General features: G+C 39.6%; 1 protein-coding gene across 1 annotated transcript; it reads left to right on the top strand.

The window, feature by feature from the left end:
• Positions 1–267: 267 nt before the first annotated feature.
• On the top strand, positions 268–23898 carry LOC115629177 (cytochrome P450 4g15). The gene is made up of 5 exons (XM_030525551.1): positions 268–769; positions 835–1032; positions 1596–1778; positions 22528–23466; positions 23604–23898. The coding sequence occupies exons 1-5, from the start codon at positions 571–573 to the stop codon at positions 23813–23815; spliced, it is 1731 nt and encodes a 576-aa protein (XP_030381411.1). The 5' UTR covers positions 268–570; the 3' UTR covers positions 23816–23898.
• The last annotated feature ends 949 nt before the right edge of the window (positions 23899–24847 follow it).

Genomic DNA, 24847 nt, shown 5'->3' with positions numbered 1-24847 from the left:
GACCAGCTTTTTTCTTATTTGCCTCAACACTTTACCTATTGTGTAATTTTTATTATTTTTTTTTTTTTGTGTCTACCATTGATTCCATATTTTCTATTTTTTTTTTCAAATTCTTGCTTTATAAATACTATATTGTTGATCCATCTTCTGCCGTTGCTGTTGCCGAGGGCTCGTTCTTTTCAAGCTCTGTGTGTGTTTTGTGCAATGATTTTAGGGGCGCAATTTTTAGTATCGTGCCAGTCGAGCAGCAGCGAGCATCCGTAGCGGGTAACGGTATCGCGATACGGCAATAACATCAACAATAGAAGAATCAAAATTGTAAAAAACCGCGTGTGGAAATGTTCTAAAGCTTGCCGTTGAGTTTTTCTACCGTTGCTGCTGCTGCGTGTTCGAGTGTGTATGTATGTGTATGCGTGTTTGATAGTGCGTGCGTGCGTGCGTGTGTTAAGCTCACGGCAGTGTTAACACATTTTTTTTTTGTACTTTTTATGTGTTCTTGACCAAAATACCGTGGATTAAGAAAAGCATTTGAAAGTGAAAGTATAGACCAATAATAAAAATCAACTCCCTATGGAAGTGCTAAAGAAAGATGCCACTATTGGCTCACCCAGCAGCGTCTTCTATCTTCTGTTGCTGCCTACGCTGATACTGTGGTACATCTATTGGCGCCTTTCGCGTGCTCATCTCTACAAACTGGCCGCCAAACTACCGGGTCCGCGAGGATTACCCATTGTGGGTCATCTGTTTGACGTTATAGGACCTGCATCGTGTAGGTGGCGCCTCCTCAGATTCTGTTCATTCTTCTACTTCTACTTCCCAATCATCTATTTGCAGCTGTTTTCAAAACAGTCATACGTAAAAGTGCACGTTTTGAGCATATAGCCAAAATGTGGATTGGCCCCAAGCTGGTGGTTTTCATCTATGACCCGCGAGATGTGGAATTGTTGCTTAGCAGCCACGTGTATATTGACAAGGCATCGGAGTATAAATTTTTTAAGCCCTGGCTAGGCGATGGCTTGCTGATTAGCACAGGTGAGTAGAGTGCATCGATTACAGAGTGGCAGGGTTTTATCATTTAAATTGCATTTATGGCATCATAAATTAATTAAACTACAAAAGTATGACAGTCGACACAACAACAGCAAAAGTTTCTAAAAATAAACATAACAGCGCAAAATGTTGAGGGGACAGGCCACGCTATTCTCTCTCGTTCAACTGTGTCTGTCCGCTTAACCACCCACCCCACCCAATCTGTTGCTCTTTTTTATCTCTGCTGTACGGTATATACATACATATGTATGCAAATTTGTAGATACATATGTATGTATCTGTATATGACAGTATATCTCGATGGTTCTAAAGCAGTATAAACTAATAAGGATCATCATACAAATTTTTTTTATTTAAAATACATAAATATACATACATATGTATGTATGCAATAATAGGAGACAGAACAATATCGATTCTTGTACGTTTTTGTTTGTTTTTCTTTTGCACTTGAACATGATCCAGCAACATACAGATAACCAAATACATACAAGTACATATGGATGTGCATATGAAGCCTGATATTTTTTGTTTCTCTTCGGCAGGTCAAAAATGGCGTTCGCATCGCAAACTAATCGCGCCCACATTCCATTTGAATGTCTTAAAGAGTTTCATTGAATTGTTCAACGAGAACTCGCGCAATGTGGTGCGGAAGCTTCGTGCGGAGGATGGACGCACTTTTGATTGTCATGATTACATGAGTGAGGCAACTGTAGAGATTCTATTGGGTAAGTGACAGACAGTGGCTGTTGTTGTAGTTGTACTTGTAGTTGCTGTTGTCGTTCCTCGTTGTTCAATGTTGTGATTCTGATTGTGGATTGTGTGTGCGTGGAGAAGCAGCCAATTCACACGCACGCGCGCACATCAGTGTTTTTTTGGTTGTTTTTTTTTTTTTCGCATTGCAGACAAGCTAGAGGCAGACACACAAATGGACAGATGGACTGCTTTATGCGATTTATGTCACATAATCATATATACTATGTGCTCTACATACACACATACATACATATGTACATATGTAAATATGTACGGCATTTGTATCTGACCACTCGAAACCTACAATTGAGCACAGACAAAAAAATTTGTGTATTCATTTATACGCTCGTTTGGTCATTCATACTTTTGTCAAATCACGATAGTGAGTGGATCGTTAAAAACAAAATTATTGAATTTACTGCAGGCTGGAGAGAACGGTACTTATATATACATAGTGTGTATGTAGATAGTGTGTGTGTACATACATGTTTCAAAATGCGCTAAGATTCGAGCACATCCTATGTGTGTGTGCACATGTACGTGTACATACCCGTATCTATATATGTAAATACATACATATACTCGTACATACATACATATGTATTCAGAAATGTGCAGAACTTTTGCTTCAATGTAACTCGTGGTCGCATTCATGGGTGTAACGAAGGGGGCTGCTGCCCCATGCTAAAATCCGAACCAAACATTAATATTGTTGCCCATGAACTTAGTTGTCTCGACATTATTTATTAATAATTATTAGAACGAACTTTCATTTCAATAAGTACCTATTTCTTTATTATGAGGAAAATATTTTCAATGAAAATTCATAATGATTATGTTGTAATTTCTCGACATAGGGTTGAGGGACTATTTCGAACTACATACTTACTTGAAGAACGCTACAGTCGCGTAAGCCCGACAGTTAAATACCCTGTACTCATAGCAGAAGAAATTCCCAAAAATAAAATAATCTCGTGTTGCCTGGATATTAAGAGAGTCTATATACGTACTTTTTATTTTATACAGAGTATAAATATCTATAGTAGCAGCTGATAAAATGTCATTCTTCGTTACTTTAAATTCTATTTTTGTTTCAATAAATATTAATGATATTTTTCCCAACCTTTTAAACAACATATTGAACAGTCCAAAGTTATTAATCCATAATAATAGTTAAAATATAGAAGCCGCAGTTTCAGATCTTGCTTCTAGTACCTTTTGTTTCTGCAAAATTATGTATATCGAGCATTGTTTATATTGCTATTTGACGTTCTCCAGAAATTGCATTTTTTATAGCCTGTACCCAAAGGGTGAAAGGCTATACTAGTTTTGTGCGCATGTATGTAACACACAGAAGGAGGCGTGGCAGACCCCACAAAGTATATATATATTCTTGATCAGGATGAGAAGCCGAGTCGATATAGCCTTGTCCGTCCGTCCGTCCGTCTGTCCGTCTGTCTGTCCGTCTGTCCGTATGAACGCAAGGATCTCAGAAAGTATAAGAGCTAGAATAACCAAACTTGGTTTCCATATTCTCCAAAGACCGAGAAAGTACGAGTTTGAGTTTTTTTTCGATGCACCCCCCCACTCACCCGCAATTCGTGTTTTTTCTTATAACTTCCGTAATTCTCGGAATTTTGAAATCAATTTTGGTAGGTACATCCAGTTAGTACTAATGTGTCCGTATGCCAAATTTCATCATGATAGCTGTAGAAAGTTATAGCCATAAGTAAAATCGCTGCTCATGCGCTGCCTGCAGCTCTGTCGGCAGCGCTGCCCGCAGCTGTTGTTGTTGTTGCTGCTTTGGTTCAACTTTGTGCTGCATACATACACGCATATAAACACGCATAGGTACGTGATGTAAATGTATGCTGTTTAAACTGAACATTAACATGTATTCTAATTTAATTTAATTAATTCATTCATTCATTCATTTTTTTTAATAATTTAATTTATTTTTTTATTTTTTTTTTAATTTTTTTTTTTTTTTTGTGGAGAGTACAGGCTATTTTACTGTCGGACTTGCTCGACTGAAGCGTTCTATCTTGTTTTTTGTTGAAACGCATGAGTAATGGCAGAAGTGCAATAAGTGTATCCTAATGTTTTTTTATATATTTTAATGATATATGTACATATGTGTGTATATACAAGTAGTACTCAAAATTGCGCGATATTCATCCATTTATTTAAACATTTGTGTCTAAATAATTTGTCGGTCATACTGATGTACGATTATGTACATATGCATAATATTCAACGTGGTAAACTTATTCGGGAACTCCATCAGAACTTTTTTGTGACGTAACAAGTTTTGCTCTCATATTCGCAAACACACATATGTATGTCTTACGGTTCAAAAACATCTTATTTTCCCCTAAATGAAATCCAGTCCTCTCCCCTGATCACTTTTATTAATGCGGTGCATTAAAAGTTTGTAGTTAAGGTTATTTTTTTGCAATGAGATGTGACAGACCCCACGGAATATACTTATGTACATATGTCTGTAAGTCGATACATACTTACGAGTACAGACTTGTACGTACATTTTTGATAAGATTGACAATGCATGTCGATCTAGACATGCTCATCTGTCAGTAAAATCGTAAAATATTGAACTTGGAGTCAACAGTTGAAGGTACATACATTATTATTATTGTTATAGGAGATTGAGAAGCTTACAAATAGTGTTGTCTGAATATATTATATTCATATATATGAATGAGAGCTGGACATGAATTTAGATGGGATATGGTAGTGTTGTTATCTTTCTTATCTTGGCAAAAGGGTAGGGTGGTGGTTGTTACGGTTAAGATAATGCTGATGAGTTAAATTAGTGTGGTGTAGCCGAAGTCGGACTATTTTGGACCGATCCAGCCTGCTAAACTTTTGGTGGCAGGAGCCGAAGTAGTCAATGTTTGAGTTATCCAAATTTATGTTACGGTACCATTGACTTCCGTATGTAAGGCTTAAGATTTACATATGTATGTCTGTTGAATTTATGTTTGGCGTAAAAATAATAGGCATTTTATTTGCTGTGTTCGCAGCTATATCGGCTAGTTCATTCCCTGGAAGGTACATACATACATATAATTATTATGTATGTATTTTCATATGCCCAAATAATATTTGAAATATTTTTCAAATGGTGTAAAAAGTACTTTCAGTATCAAGAACTTTCTTGTTTCTTACGATGTCATGTTCGAAATTAGTATTTTTTATAACCTGTGCACAAATAAGGGTGTACTAGTTTTATGCGAATCTGTGGAATACACAAAAGGTAGCGTAGAAGAGCCCTTTAAAAATATACAGGTGGAAAAGCTAAAATTGGGTGTCTTGAATATAATATATGGTGTAGATGTGTGTGGAATAATTAAAAAAATTGTAAAATTTAAGAAAATTGAAAAAAATAACGAAATTATAATATTACAAAAAAAATTTGCTGATCGATTTTACCTCCTTGGGCTTACGAACTCACGTGTATATCTGCGCATTTAGAGAGGAGATGAATCCAAGGATATTGCATAACAGCTAAATTCACCCAACATGGCTTTCATAAACATTAAGCAGAAAAATATTCCTATAGTATGATTATTAACGTTTTGCAAACCTTGCAATGCCTCAAATTTCCAACAATTTCATCTTCTTAGAGCTTCTAAAGATAACTTTTTCTGTAAAATTTCGTGCCGCACATCTAAACATAGACACAAACCTGATAAAAAATGTATACCATTGTAAAATTATATTAAAAGATTATATATTATATTATGTCATTTTTGTCTGGTAGTTAGTAATATGATGCAGGCACTGCTATCGAATTTACATGTATTGCGCCTTATCCATTCAACAAATGATGTTACAAAATATTCTTTTTTTTTTTAATATTTTAATGAATGCATATATGCATTTAAAGACAGGTAATTAGTCCCTATTTTACATTTTGACATATTCAGGATGTTTAGGACTTATCACATTTATCTGCCAAAGAATCGATTTGAATTAAACATGTCTTTGATCGAAAAACTCTTTTATTTGCTGAACCAAATTGGATGCCAAGTAGCTGCTATTGCATCACTGATATACATACATATGTAAGTCTCCGCTTCGTCCTCAATAAATTGATAGATGTTTTTTGAGACATTTTAAGCTTAAACAAATTAGTATGCATCTTGAGAGCGGAGAAGAAAAAAACCAAAACACTATTTAGGCGATTAAAACAAATTGACTTAATTCAATATAAAAATTCAGTTATGAAGTTATGTAAGTACAAACATATAGCAATCGAAATTTAATTAATAAAGAAGATCCAAATTAATACCGATTTGAAATACATACTTGTATATAATACGTAATCATATATGTATGTATGTAACTAAATTTTCGACATTCTTATACGTTTTTCCCTTCTACATCAATTTTTGAGTAAGCGCACACTGTTAGGAGTGAAATAAATGGCTCTAACAATAGTAGAAAAAAAACTGACTTTAATATTGATCACAAGCTATTGTAAATTATTATAAAATAACATAATCATAATTATCCTTTCGCAACCTTTCTTGAGCTAAATGACCACACATTTAATTTTGTTGTTGTCATATTTGTCATGTGAAATAATCTGTGAAATAATTAATTAAAATAAGAGGATATTGTCTTATTGCCCTCTCATATAGTACATGGTGTAATTTATATTAGTGATTTTTTTTTCAGTGAGTTGCGTAAGATATTTTATTATTGTCCATATTAGTTTAACTGTTGTTATTTAATAACTTGCATAGGAGTGTCCGGATAAAAGAGGTGTCCATTAAGAGAGTTTTTACTGTGCATATAATGTGTACTATATGTTCATACGTTGGAAGTACGTTCCATAGCCTCAATTCAAACACGGCCTCGCACTAAGTGTTTCGTCTACGCTAGAGCTTGCCAAATGATTTTGCAATATTAGCATATCAAAGTGATATATTTTTATATGACTTTTCCAAATGAATAAGTATTGTGATGGAACTTTGCTGAATAATACTATCTATTTGATTTGATTAGGCAATATTAATATGATACAGACACAACCCTAATGCAGTATGTATCTGGCACACAAATGGGCAGGTCGTTTGTTTTCTAGGTCATTGCATAGCCTACCTTCAATGACTACTAAAATAATAACAAACCATGCGCTTACCTTCATCCATAATTGAAATGTTGCCAAAACGCGCAAAAGTCGCGATAAAGATAAACCCCGCTGCCGCTGCAATTAAAACGTCGCATTGCCATTAAAAACTTAATCAGCGAAATTTGAATGCAACTGCAGTGGCGTCTAGTCATTCAAATGACGCAAACGGTCGCAAAGGCAATCGCAATATTACAATGAAAATGGGAAAATGGACAAATTATTTATTATACGAGTACCTAATGACATATATACACGTACATACGTACATATGTATGTATATTCCCGTATGTATACATGTTATGTACGTACGATTTTCCGAAGCGAAGAGACAACCTAAATGTCATTTCATTTGTTGCATTACATAAGTGCAACTCAAGCCAGGTGAGCAGATAAAAAATGGCTAGCGTTGGCTTTCCACATCTGCAACAAGTTTTTCCAGCCGTCAGTCAGGCGGTCGGTCACTTGGCCAAATGCATCCATTTATGAGTGCCTCTCTCTCCCTGTGTGTTTGTGTGTGTGTGTACTTGCAATGATGCAGTAGGCCAAACCGAAAAGGAAAGTTTGTGAAAACTTGCATTTTCACGGTTGCATAACAACGCTGAAGAGTATTTACTTGTATGTGCAGCTGTGCGAAGCAAAAACTAGCACCGACATCGATCTCAATGGAAAGCCTACATCGTTATTATGGAAATTTTTTTTGAAGTTACGAGTAGATATGTGTCAGTAGATAAGTTTATCTAAACTTAGTATTATAAAGAGGAAAGATTTGATTGTTTGTTTGTTTATTTGAATTGAAAAGGCTCCAAAACTACTGGACCGATTTAAGGGATTCTTTCACTGTTGGGAAGCTACACTATCCCCGGTTAACATACAAAAAAAAAAGGGATGCTTACTAAAAGCCAATAATTTAGCCCAAGGTGGAAATATTAGGGAAATATTATTCAAAAGTTCGCAAACAAATAAAAAACAAGAAAGGAATGCTAAAGACGAGCAGGCTCAACTCTTAAATACCCTGTACCACCCCACAAAAAAGTTATAAATAATTAAATTTATTAATTAAATTAAAAATAAAATATTCAATACATGCATACAAACTTGAACATCAGAATCGTGTCAGTGCGTGTTTGTGTACTTGTACATATGTATGTGTGCATTACATAATTATGTCATAGCAGCAACAACAACAGCTTCGGGCAGAGCTTGGGCAGGGAATATTTTTATGGCTACAACTTTCTTTATAAAAGGCCTATCATAATGAAACTTGGCATACAGCATACACACAATCACTAACTGGATATGACTACCAAATTTGAATTCTAAATTCCAAGAATTACGAGAGTTATGGAAAATCGCGAATAGAGGGAAAGTGGGAGGGGGGGGGGGGGGGGGGGTTGGGTGTATCAGAAAAAATGAACAAACTTGCCTTTGCGGGCTTAGGAGAATCCACATATAAAGTTTGGTTATTCTAGCTCTTATACTTTCTGAGATCCTTGCGTTCATACAGACAGACGGACATGGATTCTGAATTAAGCGTCAGTACCAGCGCCCCAGCTAACAACCACCAGCAAATACAGTGGGAGCTTCGCCAGTACCAATTCGGAATGCATGTTTGTCGGACATGCATACCCTTCTTGGGTAGGGAACGAAGTGCATCTAAACACCTCTGCTGCTCTCTGCGTCGCAGCGCAGCGCCCGGTTGGAAATCGCAACTCCACTCCGGATAAAGGCCGAATCCATACCATACCCGCGATGTAGGTGTCAACCACAGCCATTTCGATGCTGCCATAAGGGCGCCAACCTCAATCCAGTACTCTAAGTACTGGAATCCGTAGTATCGAAACTTAAACCCATATCGTTCGGGTTTACCCGGTGCGCCCTGACCCTTTTGCCCGACAGCACGGATGGGCTAACCAGGTTTGTATCACATCAGTCGCCTCATACGAGAAGCCGTGACCGCTGTGATGGTATTCTAAGCCCCGCCATCACACAGGGGAAGTACCAGTTTTGGCTGATATTAGCCCGGGACTGGCCGCCCAACGTTCACTGGCTGTTCATCACGTTGCCGACGCCGTGCGAACACAGCACCAGCGAACGTTTTCAGCCTAGTTATTCTCTTTGGGGTCTCTAAGATCCGCATACAGCGGGCATGCACACAAGATGTGTAGTCAGTCCTCAGATTCAGCGCCGCATGAGCATGCCGGCGTGTCAGCAATACCTCTATTGTGGAGGAACTTATTCATGGAGCCATGACCATGAGTCCTGCGTAGATTGTCCTCTTTGCCTGTGGACTGAGGCCCCAGTCCACATGAAAATCTCTCGCCAACTGTCCGGCCACTCCCAGCATCCTCCCTCGCAGCGACACTATGTGTAGCATGAAATTCATCTACTCGCCTACCATTATGCCCAGATATTTACATATGGCAGGGCTGTTCCTCGATACCGCACCCAGGGAGGCCTATTGGACGATAATATGCCCTTGAGAACCATGATGCATGTCTTTGTGGTGGGTACAGAAACGCCTGTTTCTGCACCCCACTCCCCAACAATCTCCATCAGCTGTTCACCTTTCTCCTCCAGTTGACGTCGCGCGTTGCCCTCTACGGTAATGAGCAGGTCGTCCGCGTATGCGCTAAGCGCACAATTCTGCTCTACGCTCCGAAGCATCGCCATGAATCATATGTATGGACCACTGATGGAGCCCTGTGGGCAACCTCGTGTCACCGGAACAGATGCTTCACCGCAGCTGCTAATCATGCACGCGCTTCTGCCAGAGAAAAAGCTCCGCCACAAGCTTATTTCTCTGTACCCCACGTCGTCCAGGTGTCGCAGTGCGTAATCCCACTCCAAGTGGTCGAAGACTCCTTTGAAGTACATGAACATTCCAAGCACGTATCGGGCCGAGCTGGCCGCGATCGTACTTGAGACGTGTCTCCATGCGTTCTCTACACATCGTCCAGGCTTAACCATACTGCCATCTGCAGCCCTCAGGAAGCACCTCCTTCAAACGGTCCACCATGATCGCCTCCAGCACTTTACCTAACACCGGCAGCAAGCAGATACCTTGATATGAAGCAGGATCGCTTCAGTTTTTATCAGGCCCTTTGAGCAAAGCGACCACACGTGGCCGTTCTTCTGGGAAGCATCCGCTTGCTAAACGGCGGGAATATATCGCTGCCAAGTGCTGGGGGATAGCTCTCCAGACCGCCTTTGCCACCGCTCCAGTGATCCCATCTAGACCAGGCGATCGTCTGCTCTTCAACCTTGCAACGCACTCCGCCACTTCCGAAATCTCGAGAGCTGCCGAAGTTGCCCTATGGGACCTATGGGAGCTCCAGACTCCGCAACTGGGAAAAAGTTGCGGAGGAGCACACGCGGACAGTCGTGCCAAGACACGACTGTCTCGCCATTGGACCCATTCGACCCTATCTCGGCATTTCCCCTGTGTCGGTTGTTACATATCCGGTATACGTGTCCCCACGGGTCGTCTCTATGTCGTTCACGATTCGCCGCCAATCGTCCTCCTTTGCCTTTAGCATATGCTTCTTGTACTGAGCCAAAGAGATCCTTAGCTCAGTGGGAAGAAGCTGCTCATCGCCGGTGTTGTACCGACGAGCATACTGTCTTCGTCGCCTCAATCTCTTCACCTCTCGGCGCATGGTGCTCATGGCGGCAGTCATGAGATCTTCCATCTGGATGCATACGGCATTTGGGTCGTCGACGGTGACAGCTGCCTTGTTTCTTCTATCCGCGTACACCCGCATACTGGCTGGGAGTCCAGCAATGCGCTCCAAGCGGGGACTCACATAAGGTTCCTGGATTAGAGCGAAAGTATATCCAGAATTCCTTATCCTAACCCCACACTCCACAGTCGCGTCGGTGCTTTGTCCGCAGTTTGTTTGTAGGACGCTAAACTTATTAGTGCCTAGATTGCACCCTCGCTAGCACTGCTGCGTAAATCGGACATACCCCTGAGAGCGTGCGATGCCCCGAAGTCCACCGGCTTTTTACATTTGCCCGCATACCGTGGCTGCGCTGCATTCCGCCACTTTGTGGCTAAAACTCATGCACCTGTGGCAGGCATATGTGCGTATGAGTTTGAGCCATCTGTATGACTGGCAAGTGACAAATACTCTTCCAGCCTTCTCCAGCATGGCCGCTGTTGCCTCATCTACGTCGAGTGTGAGGTTAATCATCCCTCCGTCGGTGACAGACCACCTCTTGGTATCCAGCTTCACGGCTTCTTTGTACAGCTCTGGAGTCATTTCAGCTCCTCCATCAACTGATCGGGCGACATTTCTGTGTCTACGTCGTATACGATGATTTTCTGACGCGGTCCTTTATTGGGCTGGACGACCAATCCGGCTTCCTTGAATTTCTTGCTTCTTACAACACCCCACATGTCGTTCTCTGACATCATGCACAGCACCATTTCACCGCGCTTGGTTTGATGAATGCCGTGTACGCGGATATTCATCCCCGGCATCACCCCCCAAACCGACTGATCACGTCTCAGCTGGCTTGCTGGGACGTGGCTGGGCCGCGGGCACCACTTTGGCAGCAGCACTGGGCGTCTTTGGCATAGTTGATGGCAGTTGACGGCGCAGTTTGTTTAAGCCTTGTAGCTCCTCCGGCTCTGCTCTCCAATTGGCTGTGGCTGTGGCGTCCGCGACAGCTCTTGATTGCGCTGGCTCTATGCGCGCCTCAAACAACGCATTCCTAATCCTCCGCTGAATGCTGGACAGCTCTGCTATAACCGCAGAGGTGCCACCAGACACGATACTTACGGCAGAGCATCGTGGCACGGCGGGAGCAGCTGAGGCGTCAGCGCTCGCAGCAGTGGCTGCATACGTCGCGGCAATGCTAGGTGGCAGAGCAGTAGTGGCAGCTCTTTCAGCGGCAGCAGCGTAGGACGACTTCGCGACGGCAGTCATCGGGTATGGCTTCTTAAAAGTGGCCTCGTGTTGGGCGACGATTGAAGTCGCATTTTCCGCGGCATCGGCGGCAGTGGCGGCAGTGGCGTCAGTAGCCGGTTTCGCAAGGGACGAGGAGGGGGAAGCTATTACACCTGCCTACTCCTTGCTCCTTTTCTTGGTCGGCGTCACATCCTCTGCCTCGCAGTATACAGGCGACGTCGTTTTCGGGCGAGCGTTGTTACCGACCTTGCGACGGACTAGAATGCTAGTTGATAATATATTCGTACAAATTTTGAATCCTACAATATTAGGCTAGCCTATATAAATCATTTCAAGGACTGACCGTTTGTCCGTCTGTCTCTTTCAATCACTCTTCCCTCCACGTGGAGATATGTCGAGCCCAAAGGGTATACATATAAGGTTTGTGCAAAGTATGTAACAGGCAGAAGGAAGCAATACATATATTCTGAACCAGCATAAAGAGACGAATCGATCCAGTCGTGTCCGTCTTTCTGTCCGTCTGTCTGGATGAACACAAGGATCTCAAAAATGATAAAAGCTTCTTCCAGGTCTTCTAGGTATATTTTGTAACTTTCCCCCCTTACCCCGCTGCAGAACTTCAATACTGTCCACATTTCAAAAGCTATATAAACCGAACTCTGCCCACGTAATTAATATACAATTACCTATTTTTGTTTTAAGCTGCATCAAAATGGGTCAATTCTAACGGGCTGACTCTTCCTATTCTTCTATTTGCTTCTGACGTAGAGCACAGTGAAGAGTATATTTAACATTAACAGTGTTAAATGTTCAAAATTTTTTATTTTCCTTGAGTATGAGAGTATGACCTTCTTTTTCATATATATAAATATATATTTAATACAATAATATACCTGAGGATAAGAGTGCTAGCTACAGAGACCTATGACTGTACTTATTCTATGTGGAGACATATAAATCTCAATTCTAGGTTTAATCAGTTGTTACTAGCGGAAGTTTCTTTTAGAAAGTGAGATAGAGATCTCTGCACCTTAACTCAACAACGGTGTTGTGTCATACTTTCAGAGTTCCACAGGTTGACATAAAAGGCCATAAAAAAAGCGAGTACTCAATACGTTTAAAGATTTAAAATTTAGATTTCTGATTATCCTATTTACGAGTTTTCAATCTGTTTTTGTTAGTATCCTTCAAAGAGGTCTCTGTCTCGGGCAAGTAATCGCTGATCCTTCTGCCCGTTTCCCAGCGCTGAGCAGGTATCCTAATGACTGGTGAGAACGTGATTTGATCGTAGGGCCTTCGAAGCGTATGCACAGTGGGCCGTACTTTCGTTTAAGTACTCCGACATTAATGTAGGACTGATTAGTTCCTCTCCAAAGCTTATTGTTGACAATTGTATTGGGCCACTTGATTTTCAGTTTATTATTGCTACTTATGTAGTTTTAGAGGTTCTAGTGTTTCTTTCGTCACATACACACACATTGAATATTGTAATTTTGGAGATGGTGATAACGTTTTTGCAGAGAAGCTAAAGTCGAGTGTTCCTACTTTGAAATACTCTGTACATATAAAAAAAAAAAAATTAAACAAACTCGTATATCGTAAACACATAAGGCATCTTTGTTCAAAATTTGGTATCTCTGGCTCTTATAGACTCTAAGATCCAGGGGTTCATACGGACGGTCGGACAGATCGCTATAAGAATATATATACTTTGTGGGGTCTGTTCGCCTCCTTCTGCCTGTTCATTTTTCATGTATAGAGTATATAAATCCAAAAACTACACGAGTTATGGAAAATCTGCAATAGCGGTTTAGTAGGGATTGCATCAGAAAAACGCCCCCAATTTTGTTTATTTTTCTTAAAGTTATAATTATTGTACGCATATGCACAGCGTATTTCAAAGCTGGGACACCCGGCTGTAGCTTTCCCACTTGATTAGTATATAACAATTATAACATTTCCATGTTCAAATTGCATTTCAATTGTTTATTTTAGTTTCTTGGGAATTATTAAAGTTTTACAGGTTGTCTAACTTTTGATTTTAACAGAGATCGTCAGTTATCTAATTATGCCCTTACAGATGCAACACAGCCGTTTCATTAAGAACCAAGAAGGCACACCAGGATAAGTGAAACCATTGTCGACAACTTAATTTAGCATAATGATTCAATATAGCCATGTCCGTCCGTATGAAATCCAGAAAGTAAAAGAGCTAGAATAACCAAACTTAGTACCTAGCCTTCTCATAAGCCCGGGTAAAAATACAAAAATTTTGTTGTAAGAGTGAGTACAGAGTATTAACGAGTTCATTTGGATTATTGTTAAAATAAAGGTCTTTCGCAAACTTAGAGAAAACATGTAAGTTAAGTGATATTCCCACCTGCTTACAAATACAGCGAAATTATGTAAAAAGAAAACGAGTCGAATGATAGAGGCGTAGAATTATTTCGCTGATAACTTTGAATATAATTTAAAATAGAGGTTGACATACTTGTATAGTTTAAATTGTGCATGAAAAGTTAAGTTTTCGAGTATGTAGCTTTGGAATTGTGGAAAAATTTTAAAAATTAATATACTTTGTGAAACTCTACTTACCAAAAGTTGTCAGGATAAGCCCAGTCGTTTCCGAAACCCATCCAGGTAGAAGGACGGGCGGACATGCCAAACTCGATTTGCCTCGTCATGCTGATAATGAATATACTCGTATATGTATATCCTTCTGTGTGAGACATACACTGTATCCTTTTACCCTTTAGGAACAAGGCATACCTTTAAAAAAATGCTTAAAACATGCACACTTTGATTAAAAACATGTAGAAAAGCTAAAGTCGGATGTCCCGACTTTGAAATACTCTGTACATATGTTTAGAATAATTATAGAAATTAAAAAAAGAGAATTAAAAAACATTTTTTGATCGATTTTACCTCTTTTTGCATTCGAACTCACGTAAAGGGTGAATAATTGCACATATACAAAGCAATTGCGTCTATGTGAGTGTACGAATGCCTATGCGCATCTATTCGTGTCTGTGTAAACATGTTTGCAGTCAACCAAACAGCAACATCAGCTGCGGGCAGCGCTTGAGCAGCGCTGCAGCAGCAAATATATTTATGGCTATAACTTCTTGTTAAGTCGGTCTATCATAGTGAAACTTGGCATACGGACACATAATAACTAACGGGGGGTATTTGCAAAATTAGTTCGAAATTCCAAGAATTACGGTATTTCTAGAATTTGGTATTTCTAGGTCTTATAGTCTCCGAGATATAAGGGATTATACGAATGGAAAATCGGGAAAACCCCCATAGGGGGGAAGTGGGGGGAAAATCAAACAAATAAAACAAACTCGTATAGCGTATAAAATTTGGTGTCTCTATCTCTTATAGTTACTGAGATCAAGGTGTTCATACGGACGGACAGGCGGGCAGACAGACAGACAGGGCTAGATCGACTCGTCTTGTCATGCAGATCAAGAAAATATATACTGTGTGGGGTCTTCCATGCCTCCTGCCATGCCTCCTTCTCCCTGCAAACCTAATATACTCTTGTACATTTCATGTACAGAGTATACAAATTTAAACAATATAGAACGCTACAGTCGAGCAAGCCCGACAGTGTAATACCCTGTACCCAGGTAAACTTCCGTCACTGAGTTATATGCGCCCAAAGCAGCAGCAAAAAGAGAAAGAAGAAGAGCGAACTTTTTGCTGCAGTTTGTGGGGGTTGTACTGGCGAGAATTTGTTTCGCTAATAACTTTTCTTAGAATTGACAGAATTGAATAAAATTTTAAGCAACAGTAGATAATTATTTATAAATTATGTGTGCAAAGTTTGGTTTAGGTAGCATTTGAAATGTGGACGAATTTCTGCAGCGGGGGAAGGGGGGGAAAATTAAAAAAAAAAAATAAACTCGTCCTTACTCGGACCTAGGAGAATCTGGATGCCAACTTTGGTTATTCTAGCTTTTATAGTTTCTGAGATCCTCGCGTTCATCCAGACGGACGGACAGACGGACGGACATGTCTAGATCGATTTCTCTCGTCATGCTGATCAAGAATATATATACTTTATGGGGTCGGAGATGCTTCCTTCTGTATGTTACATACTTTGCACAAACCTAATATACCCTTTTTACCCTACGGGTACAGGGTATAAAAATGAATGAATTAATTAATTAATTAAATTAAATTAGAATACATGTTTATGTTCAGTTTTAACAGCATACATTTACATCACGTACCTATGCGTGTTTATATGCGTGTCTGTATGCAGCACAAAGTTGAACCAAAGCAGCAACAACAACAACAGCTGCGGGCAGCGCTGCCGACAGAGCTGCAGGCAGCGCATGAGCAGCGATTTTACTTATGGCTATAACTTTCTTCAGAATTGACCTATCATGATGAAATTTGGCACACGGACACATTAGTACTAACTGGATGTACCTACCAAAATTGATTTCAAATTTCGGAGAATTACGGAAGTTATAAGAAAAAACACGAATTGTATTAAAGGCTACTTAGATTTTATTCTGGCTTACAGCATCACAGTTCCCGATGATTTCAGTACCATAGAAAATAAAGTAAGTCTTAGCAATTACGAGCTTGAGTGGAAGTGCAAGGAAATGCTGCGTCAAAGACAGATGCCTTAGCGAACTATAAAGCTTTCCAACTGTTTTATATGGTCACGCCGAGATAATGTTTGATTCATGGTTATCCCTAAGTCGGTTACCCTCTCTACGTATTCAATGGGTTCGTTGTTTAGCCGCACTTTCTCTAAATTGAGTGTGTGTACTTTCTTTTTGTATATAACTAAGCATTTTTACTTTTTTGGGTTAACTTCCAATCTATACTCGCCCATTAATGTATCTTCGAAAGATCGTCATTACAGGCACTAACTATATACTATATACATCTGTACATCATCTTCATACATGTGTAACTCACAGTTTGGCACAGTTTGGTTTTTATAGCCTGTACCCAAAGGGTGAAAGGCTATACTAGTTTTGTGCGCATGTATGTAACACACAGAAGGAGGCGTGGCAGACCCCACAAAGTATATATATTCTTGATCAGGATGAGAAGCCGAGTGGATATAGCCTTGTCCGTCCGTCCGTCTGTATGAGCGCAAGGATCTCCGAAAGTATAAGAGCTAGAATAACCAAACTCGGTATCCAGATTCCCATAAGCCCTAGGCAGGTCAAGTTTATTTTTTTATTCTGATACACCCCCCACTCCCCCGCAATTCGTTTTTCCACAACTCCTGTAGTTCTTGGAATTTATAAAATTAGGTACCTAGATCCCGTTAGTGATTATGTGTCTGTATACCAAGTTTCATCATGATAGGTCAATTCTGAAGAAAGTTATAGCCATAAATAAATTCGCTGCCCATGCTCTGCTTGTACCGCTGCCGGCAGCGCTGCCCGCAGCTGTTGTTGTTGTTGCTGCTTGGGTTCAACTTTGTGCTGCATCCATACACGCATATAAACACGCAGTGTAAATGTATGCTGTTAAAACTGAACATAACATGTATTCTTATTTAATTTAATTAATTAATTAATTTTTTTTAATAATTTCTTTTTTTTAATTATTTTTTTTAATTTTTCTTTTTTGTGGAGAGTACAGGCTATTTTACTGTCGGTCTTGCTCGACTGTAGCGTTGTATCTTGTTTTATTTTATTGATATGTAATGTGTATTTTGGAATTTCCCTCCCTCCCCCCTCCCCACCGCAATTTGTGATTTTCCATAACTCCCGGATTTCTAGAAATTTTTCATTGAAATTCGGAAAATACCTCCAGTTAGTGATTATCAGTCCGTATGCCAAGTTTCATAATGATAGGCCGATTAAACAGGAAGTTATAGCCGTATACACAGATACACACAAACAAACATACACTAAAATGTGGTGTCCATAGGACTTATAGTCTCCGATATATAGGAGATATAACTTATATATCTTGTACATTTCATGTACAGAGTATAAAAATGTTTCTAATACTTATTACAATTTCGTTACTTTTTTCATTTTTGTTGTACCCTATACCCGTAGGGTAAAAAGGGTATTTTAGGTGTGTGCAAAGTATGTAACAGGCAGAAGGAAGCATGTTTGACGCCAAAAAGTTATATATAGTATTCTTGATCAGCATGACAAGAGAAAGATCGACTAGGATACGAGTTTATTTTATTTTTTCGATTTTCCCCCCCACTACAGAGTTTCGTCAATACTGTCCACATTTCAAAAGCGATAGAAACCAAACTTTGTACACGTAATTTATATACAAATATCTACTTTTGTTGTAAATTTAATCTAAATCGGTGAATTCTAAGAAAAGTTAATATTACCGCCCAAAAACTGCAGCATAAAGTTAGCTCTTCTTCTTCGTTTCGCTGCTGCAAGAGGCGCATATAACTCAGTGTGGGAAGTTTTTCTGGGTACAGGGTATTTTACTGGCGGGCTCGATCGACTGTAGCGTTCTCTCTAGTTAAATGTCTATAATTATTCTACACATATGTACAGAGTATTTAGAAGTCGGGACACCTGACTTTAGCTTCTTCACTTGTTTTTAACTCAAATTTGCAATAACATCCCGTTAATGCTTATGCATTCCTACTTTAAGTTTCATCATGATTTAAATGTAAAGGAAGTTAGTGTTATAAGTTGTTGCTGTTTTGGCTCAACTTTCTACTGCACACATATAGGTACCCTTAGATATTCTTTTAAAACCGTACAAATCTATGTTCGTGTTACATATTTCTACAAAATTAATTGTTTTATAATTATACCCTGTACCCGAAGGGTACAAAGGGTTTATTAGGTTTATGCAAAGTATGTAACAGGGAGAAGGAAGCATCTCCGACCTATTAAGTATATATATGTATATTCATAATCTGCATGACGAGACGAATCGATATAGCCAAGTCCGTCTGTCTGGATGAACGCCTGGATTTCGAAAACGACAGACCCCACATTGACTTAACTAGGTATGTAGACTCTCCTTATATCCAGGCAAGACGAGTCTATTTTCCTTTTTGATGTTTTCTTCCCTTTTTCCATATTCCCAAAACCATATAAACAAACTTTGTAATTTATACTATACACTGCGCGTCATCAGGTTAGCACACCTTCATCACCCAAATATAATTGCTTCTGATTTTGTTGTTGTTAAGTTTAGGCAATTTTTATACTCTGTACATGAAATGTACAAGAGTATATTAGGTTTGCGGGAGCTGAAAAATGTAACAGGCAGAAGGAGGCGTGGCAGACCCCACAAAGTATATATATTATTGATCAGCGTGACAAGACGAGTCGATCTAGCCCTGTCTGTCTGTCCGTCTGTCCGTCCGTATGAACACCTGGATCTCAGAGACTATAAGAGATAGAGACACCAGAGAAGGGTGAGGGAGGGAAATTCCAAAATACACATTTTCTGCGTATTCACATAAGGCATCTTGGACTAAAATTTGGTGTTCCTACGTCTTATAGTCTTTGAGATATAGGCGATTATACGAATGGAAAATCGGGAAAACCCCCATAGGGGGGAAGTGGGGGGGGTCCAAAAAATAAAACAAACTCGTATAGCGTACATATATAAGGCATCTTTGTGCAAAATTTGGCGTGTCTATCTCTTATAGTCTCTGAGATCCAGGTGTTCATACGGACGGACAGACAGGGCTGGATCGACTCGTCTCGTCATGCTGATCAAGAATATATATACTGTGTGGGGTCTGCCACGCCTCCTTCTGCCTGTTACATTTTTCAGCTCCCGCAAACCTAATATACTCTTGTACATTTCATGTACAGAGTATAATTAAATGGTTTATAATCGCTAGCATTTTTAGAATTTTCAGAAGTGTGCATTATAGCTCTCAACCGTTTGTGTTAAATTTCCAAATTGGTCAATTCTAAGAAAAGTTATTAGCGCGAAACAATTTCAGTCCAGTACTACGCCCACAAGCTATAGGAGTTCTTCTTCATTTTGCTTCTGCAATCGGTGGATGTTTGTTTGGGTACAGGGTATTTCATTGTCGGGTCTGGGAGATCTAAATAAAACAACTATAATTCACAGAAAATCTATCGGTATTGTACATTCTTTTCTTTGTTCCCGAAAGTCACCGATACAGTATACTAAAATTTAAAAACGCGAAATGTGTTGAAGACGTGTCAGTAGTTCTCTCCGTATTAACCATAAAGTAGAATGCCAAATAACTTGAAATGTGTAATAAGCAGAGGCATGGGCATAGGCAGCTTTTACCAAAGGGGGGCCAAAAAATTAAAATTTTGATAAAATAATACACGATGCATTTAAAAAACAAGTAAAAAAGCTAAAGTCGGGTGTCCCGACTTTGAAATACTCTGTACATATGCTTACAATAATTATAGAAAATAAAAAAATTAAGAAAATTAAAAAAAAACAAAAATTGATCGATTTTACCTCTCTCGGTATTCGAACTCACGTAAAGGGTTTATAATTGCACATTTACATAGCAATTGCGTCTGTGTGAGTGTATGTATGCCTATGCGCATCTATTCGTGTCTGTGTAAGCATTTTCGCAGTCAACCAAACAGCAACATCAACAACAGCCGCGGGCAGCGCTTGAGCAGCGCTGCAGCAGCAAATATATTTATGGCTATAACTTCTTGGTAAATCGGTCTATCATAGTGAAACTTGGTATACGGACATATAATAACCAACTGGGGGTATTTCCAAAATTGTAGTTCGAAATTCCAAGAATTACGGGAGTTACGATTTCCGGGGTAGAGGGGGGAGGGAGGGGAATTCCAAAATATACATTTTCTGCGTATTCACATAAGGCATCTGGGACTAAAATTTGGTGTTCCTAGGTCTTATAGTCTCCGAGATATAGGCGATTATACGAATGGAAAATCGGGAAAACCCCCATAGGGGAGAAGTGGGGGGGAAAATCAAAAAAATAAAACAAACTCGTATAGAATACACACATAACGCATCTTTGTGCAAAATTTGGTGTCTCTATCTCTTATAGTCTCTGAGATCCAGGTGTTCATACGGACGGACAGACGGACAGACGGACAGACTGACAGACGGACAGACAGACAGACAGGGCTAGATCGACTCGTCTCGTCATGCTGATCAAGAATATATATACTTTGTGGGGTCTGCCACGCCTCCTTCTGCCTGTTACATTTTTCAGCTCCCGCAAACCTAATATACTTCTGTACATTTCATGTACAGAGTATAATAACTTATGCATATGATCAATGAAAAAACTTCAACAAATCCATTTTAAGACGAAATAGTGCGTCATAATAATGAACGTGTGGTCGACTTTATGTGGGGGCCGTTGCCCCCTCCCCCACTGCCTACGCCCTTGAGTAAAGGTAATATATTAAGGACCATAGGCATTGTTTTATAAACATAGACTTACACGATAAATATGTTAAGAAAGCACATGCGGAATTTTTTATAGCTTGTAAAAGGCTATACTAGTTTTGTACCAATGTAAAAAGCATATATATTATTGATCAGTATGAGAAGACGAGCAGATATGGCTATGTCCGTCTGTCCGTCCATCTGTCTGTCTGTATGAACACCAGCAGCTCAGCAAGTTCAAACTTGAACTTCAGGTTCTCCTGAGCCCTAAGTCGACCAAGTTTGTTTATTTTTTCTGATACACCCACTCACTCCCCAGCAATTCATGTTTTTTCCATAACTCCCGTAATTTTGAACTCAAATTTGGTAACTACATCTCGTTATTGATTATATGTCCACTATAGGTTAATTATGAAGAAAGTTGTAGCCATAAATATAGTCTCTGCCCAAGCTCTGCCCGCAAATGTTGTTGTTGTTGCTGCTTTGGTTCAATTTTGTGCTACATACATACTTATATATAAATGAAATTGTACATAAACACGTATGTATGTATGCATGTGTTGAATATTTAATATAAAATTTGGTAAATTAAATAAAGTTTTTTTGTATTTAAATGTTGTGTCCGCTCAAGTCTAGCATTCCTTTCTTGTTTTAGTTTCTTATAATGCCTCACAATAGGTGAAAAAAATCACTCTCGCCAAAATCCTTTTTCATTCAATAAATATGTCTGGACCAAATTTTGTACTTGTAACAGTTTTGTAAGGCCTCATTATAATTTGAATTTTCGTTTGAATCGGTGCATTATCTTTCGTATATTAGCGGAATGGAAATTGTTGGACCTAAGCTAAGCTATGTTTTAAAACTCACAAAGACGTGTTTATTTTGTATACTGGTACAAACTATATATAAGAAGTTTTTTTTAAGTTAAGTTAGGTTAGTTTGAATGCATATGTATGTACATATATATAAGAGGGGTTACAATTTCTTGCTTCTGTACCCACTTCATTCATTATTTCGTAATTTCTTATCTGAGCTTTTTCTGACTGCTATGCTAATTATGCGGATATTGCACATACGCCACACTAGACGAAGTCTTATTTGGTTCTGGAGCGCTGCCTCGTTTACTCATTGTACCTACAATTAGACAGCCGCAAGTCAGCTTTTGTTGAATTCAATTGTCCATCTCTATGCCCTCATGGGTCAGTTGAGTGCATTCCACTTGAACAATCTAACCACAATAGCATTCCGTATACACGTACTTATAGACATACGTTCATATGTTTATGCTTTGACTTGCAGAGACCGCCATGGGCGTATCGAAGGAGACCCAAGACAAATCGGGCTTTGAATATGCGATGGCTGTGATGCGCATGTGCGACATATTGCATGCGAGACATCGCAGTATCTTCCTACGCAACGAGTTTATCTTCACACTGACACGATACTATAAGGAGCAAGGTCGTCTGCTGAACATTATACATGGCTTAACTACCAAGGTCATTCGCAGCAAGAAAGCAGCCTTTGAGCAAGGAGCACGGGGCTCATTGGCGCACAGTGAATTAAAAGCAGCTGCCCTGGAATCGGGAGCGATGGCAGGAACAGCATTGCCAGCCGACGATCAGGAGGGTAGCAGCGTTGCAGGCCTTTCGTATGGGCAGTCAGCGGGGCTGAAGGATGATCTTGATGTGGAAGACAACGATATTGGTGAGAAGAAACGATTGGCGTTTTTAGATTTAATGCTGGAAAGTGCACAGAACGGCGCTGTAATTACTGATACGGAGATCAAGGAGCAGGTGGACACCATCATGTTTGAGGGTCATGACACAACAGCTGCGGGTTCTTCATTTTTCTTGTCGCTGATGGGAATTCACCAAGATATACAGGATCGTGTGATTGCTGAGCTAGACGGCATTTTTGGGGACTCCCAGCGACCGGCCACCTTTCAGGACACTCTGGAAATGAAATACTTGGAACGCTGTCTGATGGAGACCCTACGTATGTTTCCTCCGGTACCTTTGATAGCACGCGAGCTACAAGAGGACTTAAAATTGGCATCAGGAAATTATGTTATACCACGGGGTGCGACCGTAACGGTGGCTACCATTAAACTGCATCGCAATCCGAAGGTCTACACTAACCCCAATGTTTTTGATCCCGACAATTTTCTGCCTGAGCGTCAGGCGAATCGTCATTATTACGCGTTTGTGCCATTCTCTGCAGGACCGCGGAGTTGTGTGGGTGAGTTACAAATTATTGGCCACACATTAAATCAATACCTCCTAATACGTTTACTATTAATACTTAGCTAACTTAGCTGCCGACTAACAATTCAATAACTAAATTGATGCTTTTCCTGATACTTTTATCGTTGTCAGGTCGCAAGTACGCCATGCTGAAGCTGAAGATTCTTTTGTCGACCATTTTGCGAAATTATCGTGTGTATTCGGATCTCAGCGAGGCCGATTTTAAGCTGCAAGCGGACATTATACTAAAACGGGAGGAGGGCTTTCGCGTTCGTCTGCAGCCGCGCCAGTTGGTGACGGGAAGATCGAGCAAGGCGACGGCGCAGGACACAACTTCATCATAAAATATGCATACAAACTATATTTTCGCAAGTGATAGTCCCGGTCTATAAATATAATAAATAAAATCTCACACATATACCCCATACTACTAAAAATAGCATGTAATTTTATTTCTAATTGATGTGTTTTTTTTATTCTTCTTTTTCTTCTGTCGTTGCAAGTGTAACGCATTGCATTTAAAATTAAGAAATTATGACAGCAACAAGAACCGCACCGACACTATAAAACATAACTAAAACGAAAGAGATGTAATATTTTGTGTATTTAATTAAATGAATGGCTTAATAATGGAAACAGTGTCTATTATTTTTCAAGGCACGGCATTGAGCAGATCTCTTATTCAGAGCTCCTTTATGACGTCACCAGTTACAGTTTAGATTTAAAAAATATTTGTAAAATTCAAAAAAATAAACAAAACACTTGCATAGCGTACACATACTCGTACATATAAGTCATCTGTATGTAGCTCTCTTATAGGCTCTGAGAACGAGGTGTCCGTACGGACAAAATCGGACTAAATCGACTCGTCCTGTCATGCTGATCAAGAATATTTGTGGGGTCTGCCAGACCTCCTCTGCCTGTTACATTTTTCCCTCTACACTAATCTGTTATACTCTTGAACTTTTCAGGTACAGATTATTTAAAGTATCAACACAAAGCCATACTCAAACCATATGTTTATGCACAGCTTCATTAACATCTGAATTGTGAATGAGACAAACCAGCCACAGCTGCGGACGAAGATTATATTTACGGCTATAACTATTTTAACAATTGACATTTCATAATGAAACTCCACATGAGGACACATAAGTTACTTACCAGAGTTGGAGAAAAAATTCCAGGAATGGGTTATAGAAAATCACATTTATCGGGGGAGTGTTATGTTGTGCATCAGAAATAAAAAACAACTGGAAACTGAAATCGGGTGTCCCGACTTGAAATACTCTGTACATATAGTATGTGTACAGAAATTCCAAAAATTAACAAAATTATCGGACCAGAATTATAGGGATGTTCTGGTCCCAGGAAAA

Source organism: Scaptodrosophila lebanonensis, unplaced genomic scaffold (genome assembly GCF_003285725.1).
Source record: "Scaptodrosophila lebanonensis strain 11010-0011.00,11010-0021.00 unplaced genomic scaffold, SlebRS2 tig00000136-arrow-arrow-pilon, whole genome shotgun sequence".
Classification (NCBI taxonomy): domain Eukaryota; kingdom Metazoa; phylum Arthropoda; class Insecta; order Diptera; family Drosophilidae; genus Scaptodrosophila; species Scaptodrosophila lebanonensis.
The sequence above is the reverse complement of the archived record's forward strand: the minus strand, read 5'-3'. Positions and strand labels throughout refer to the sequence as shown.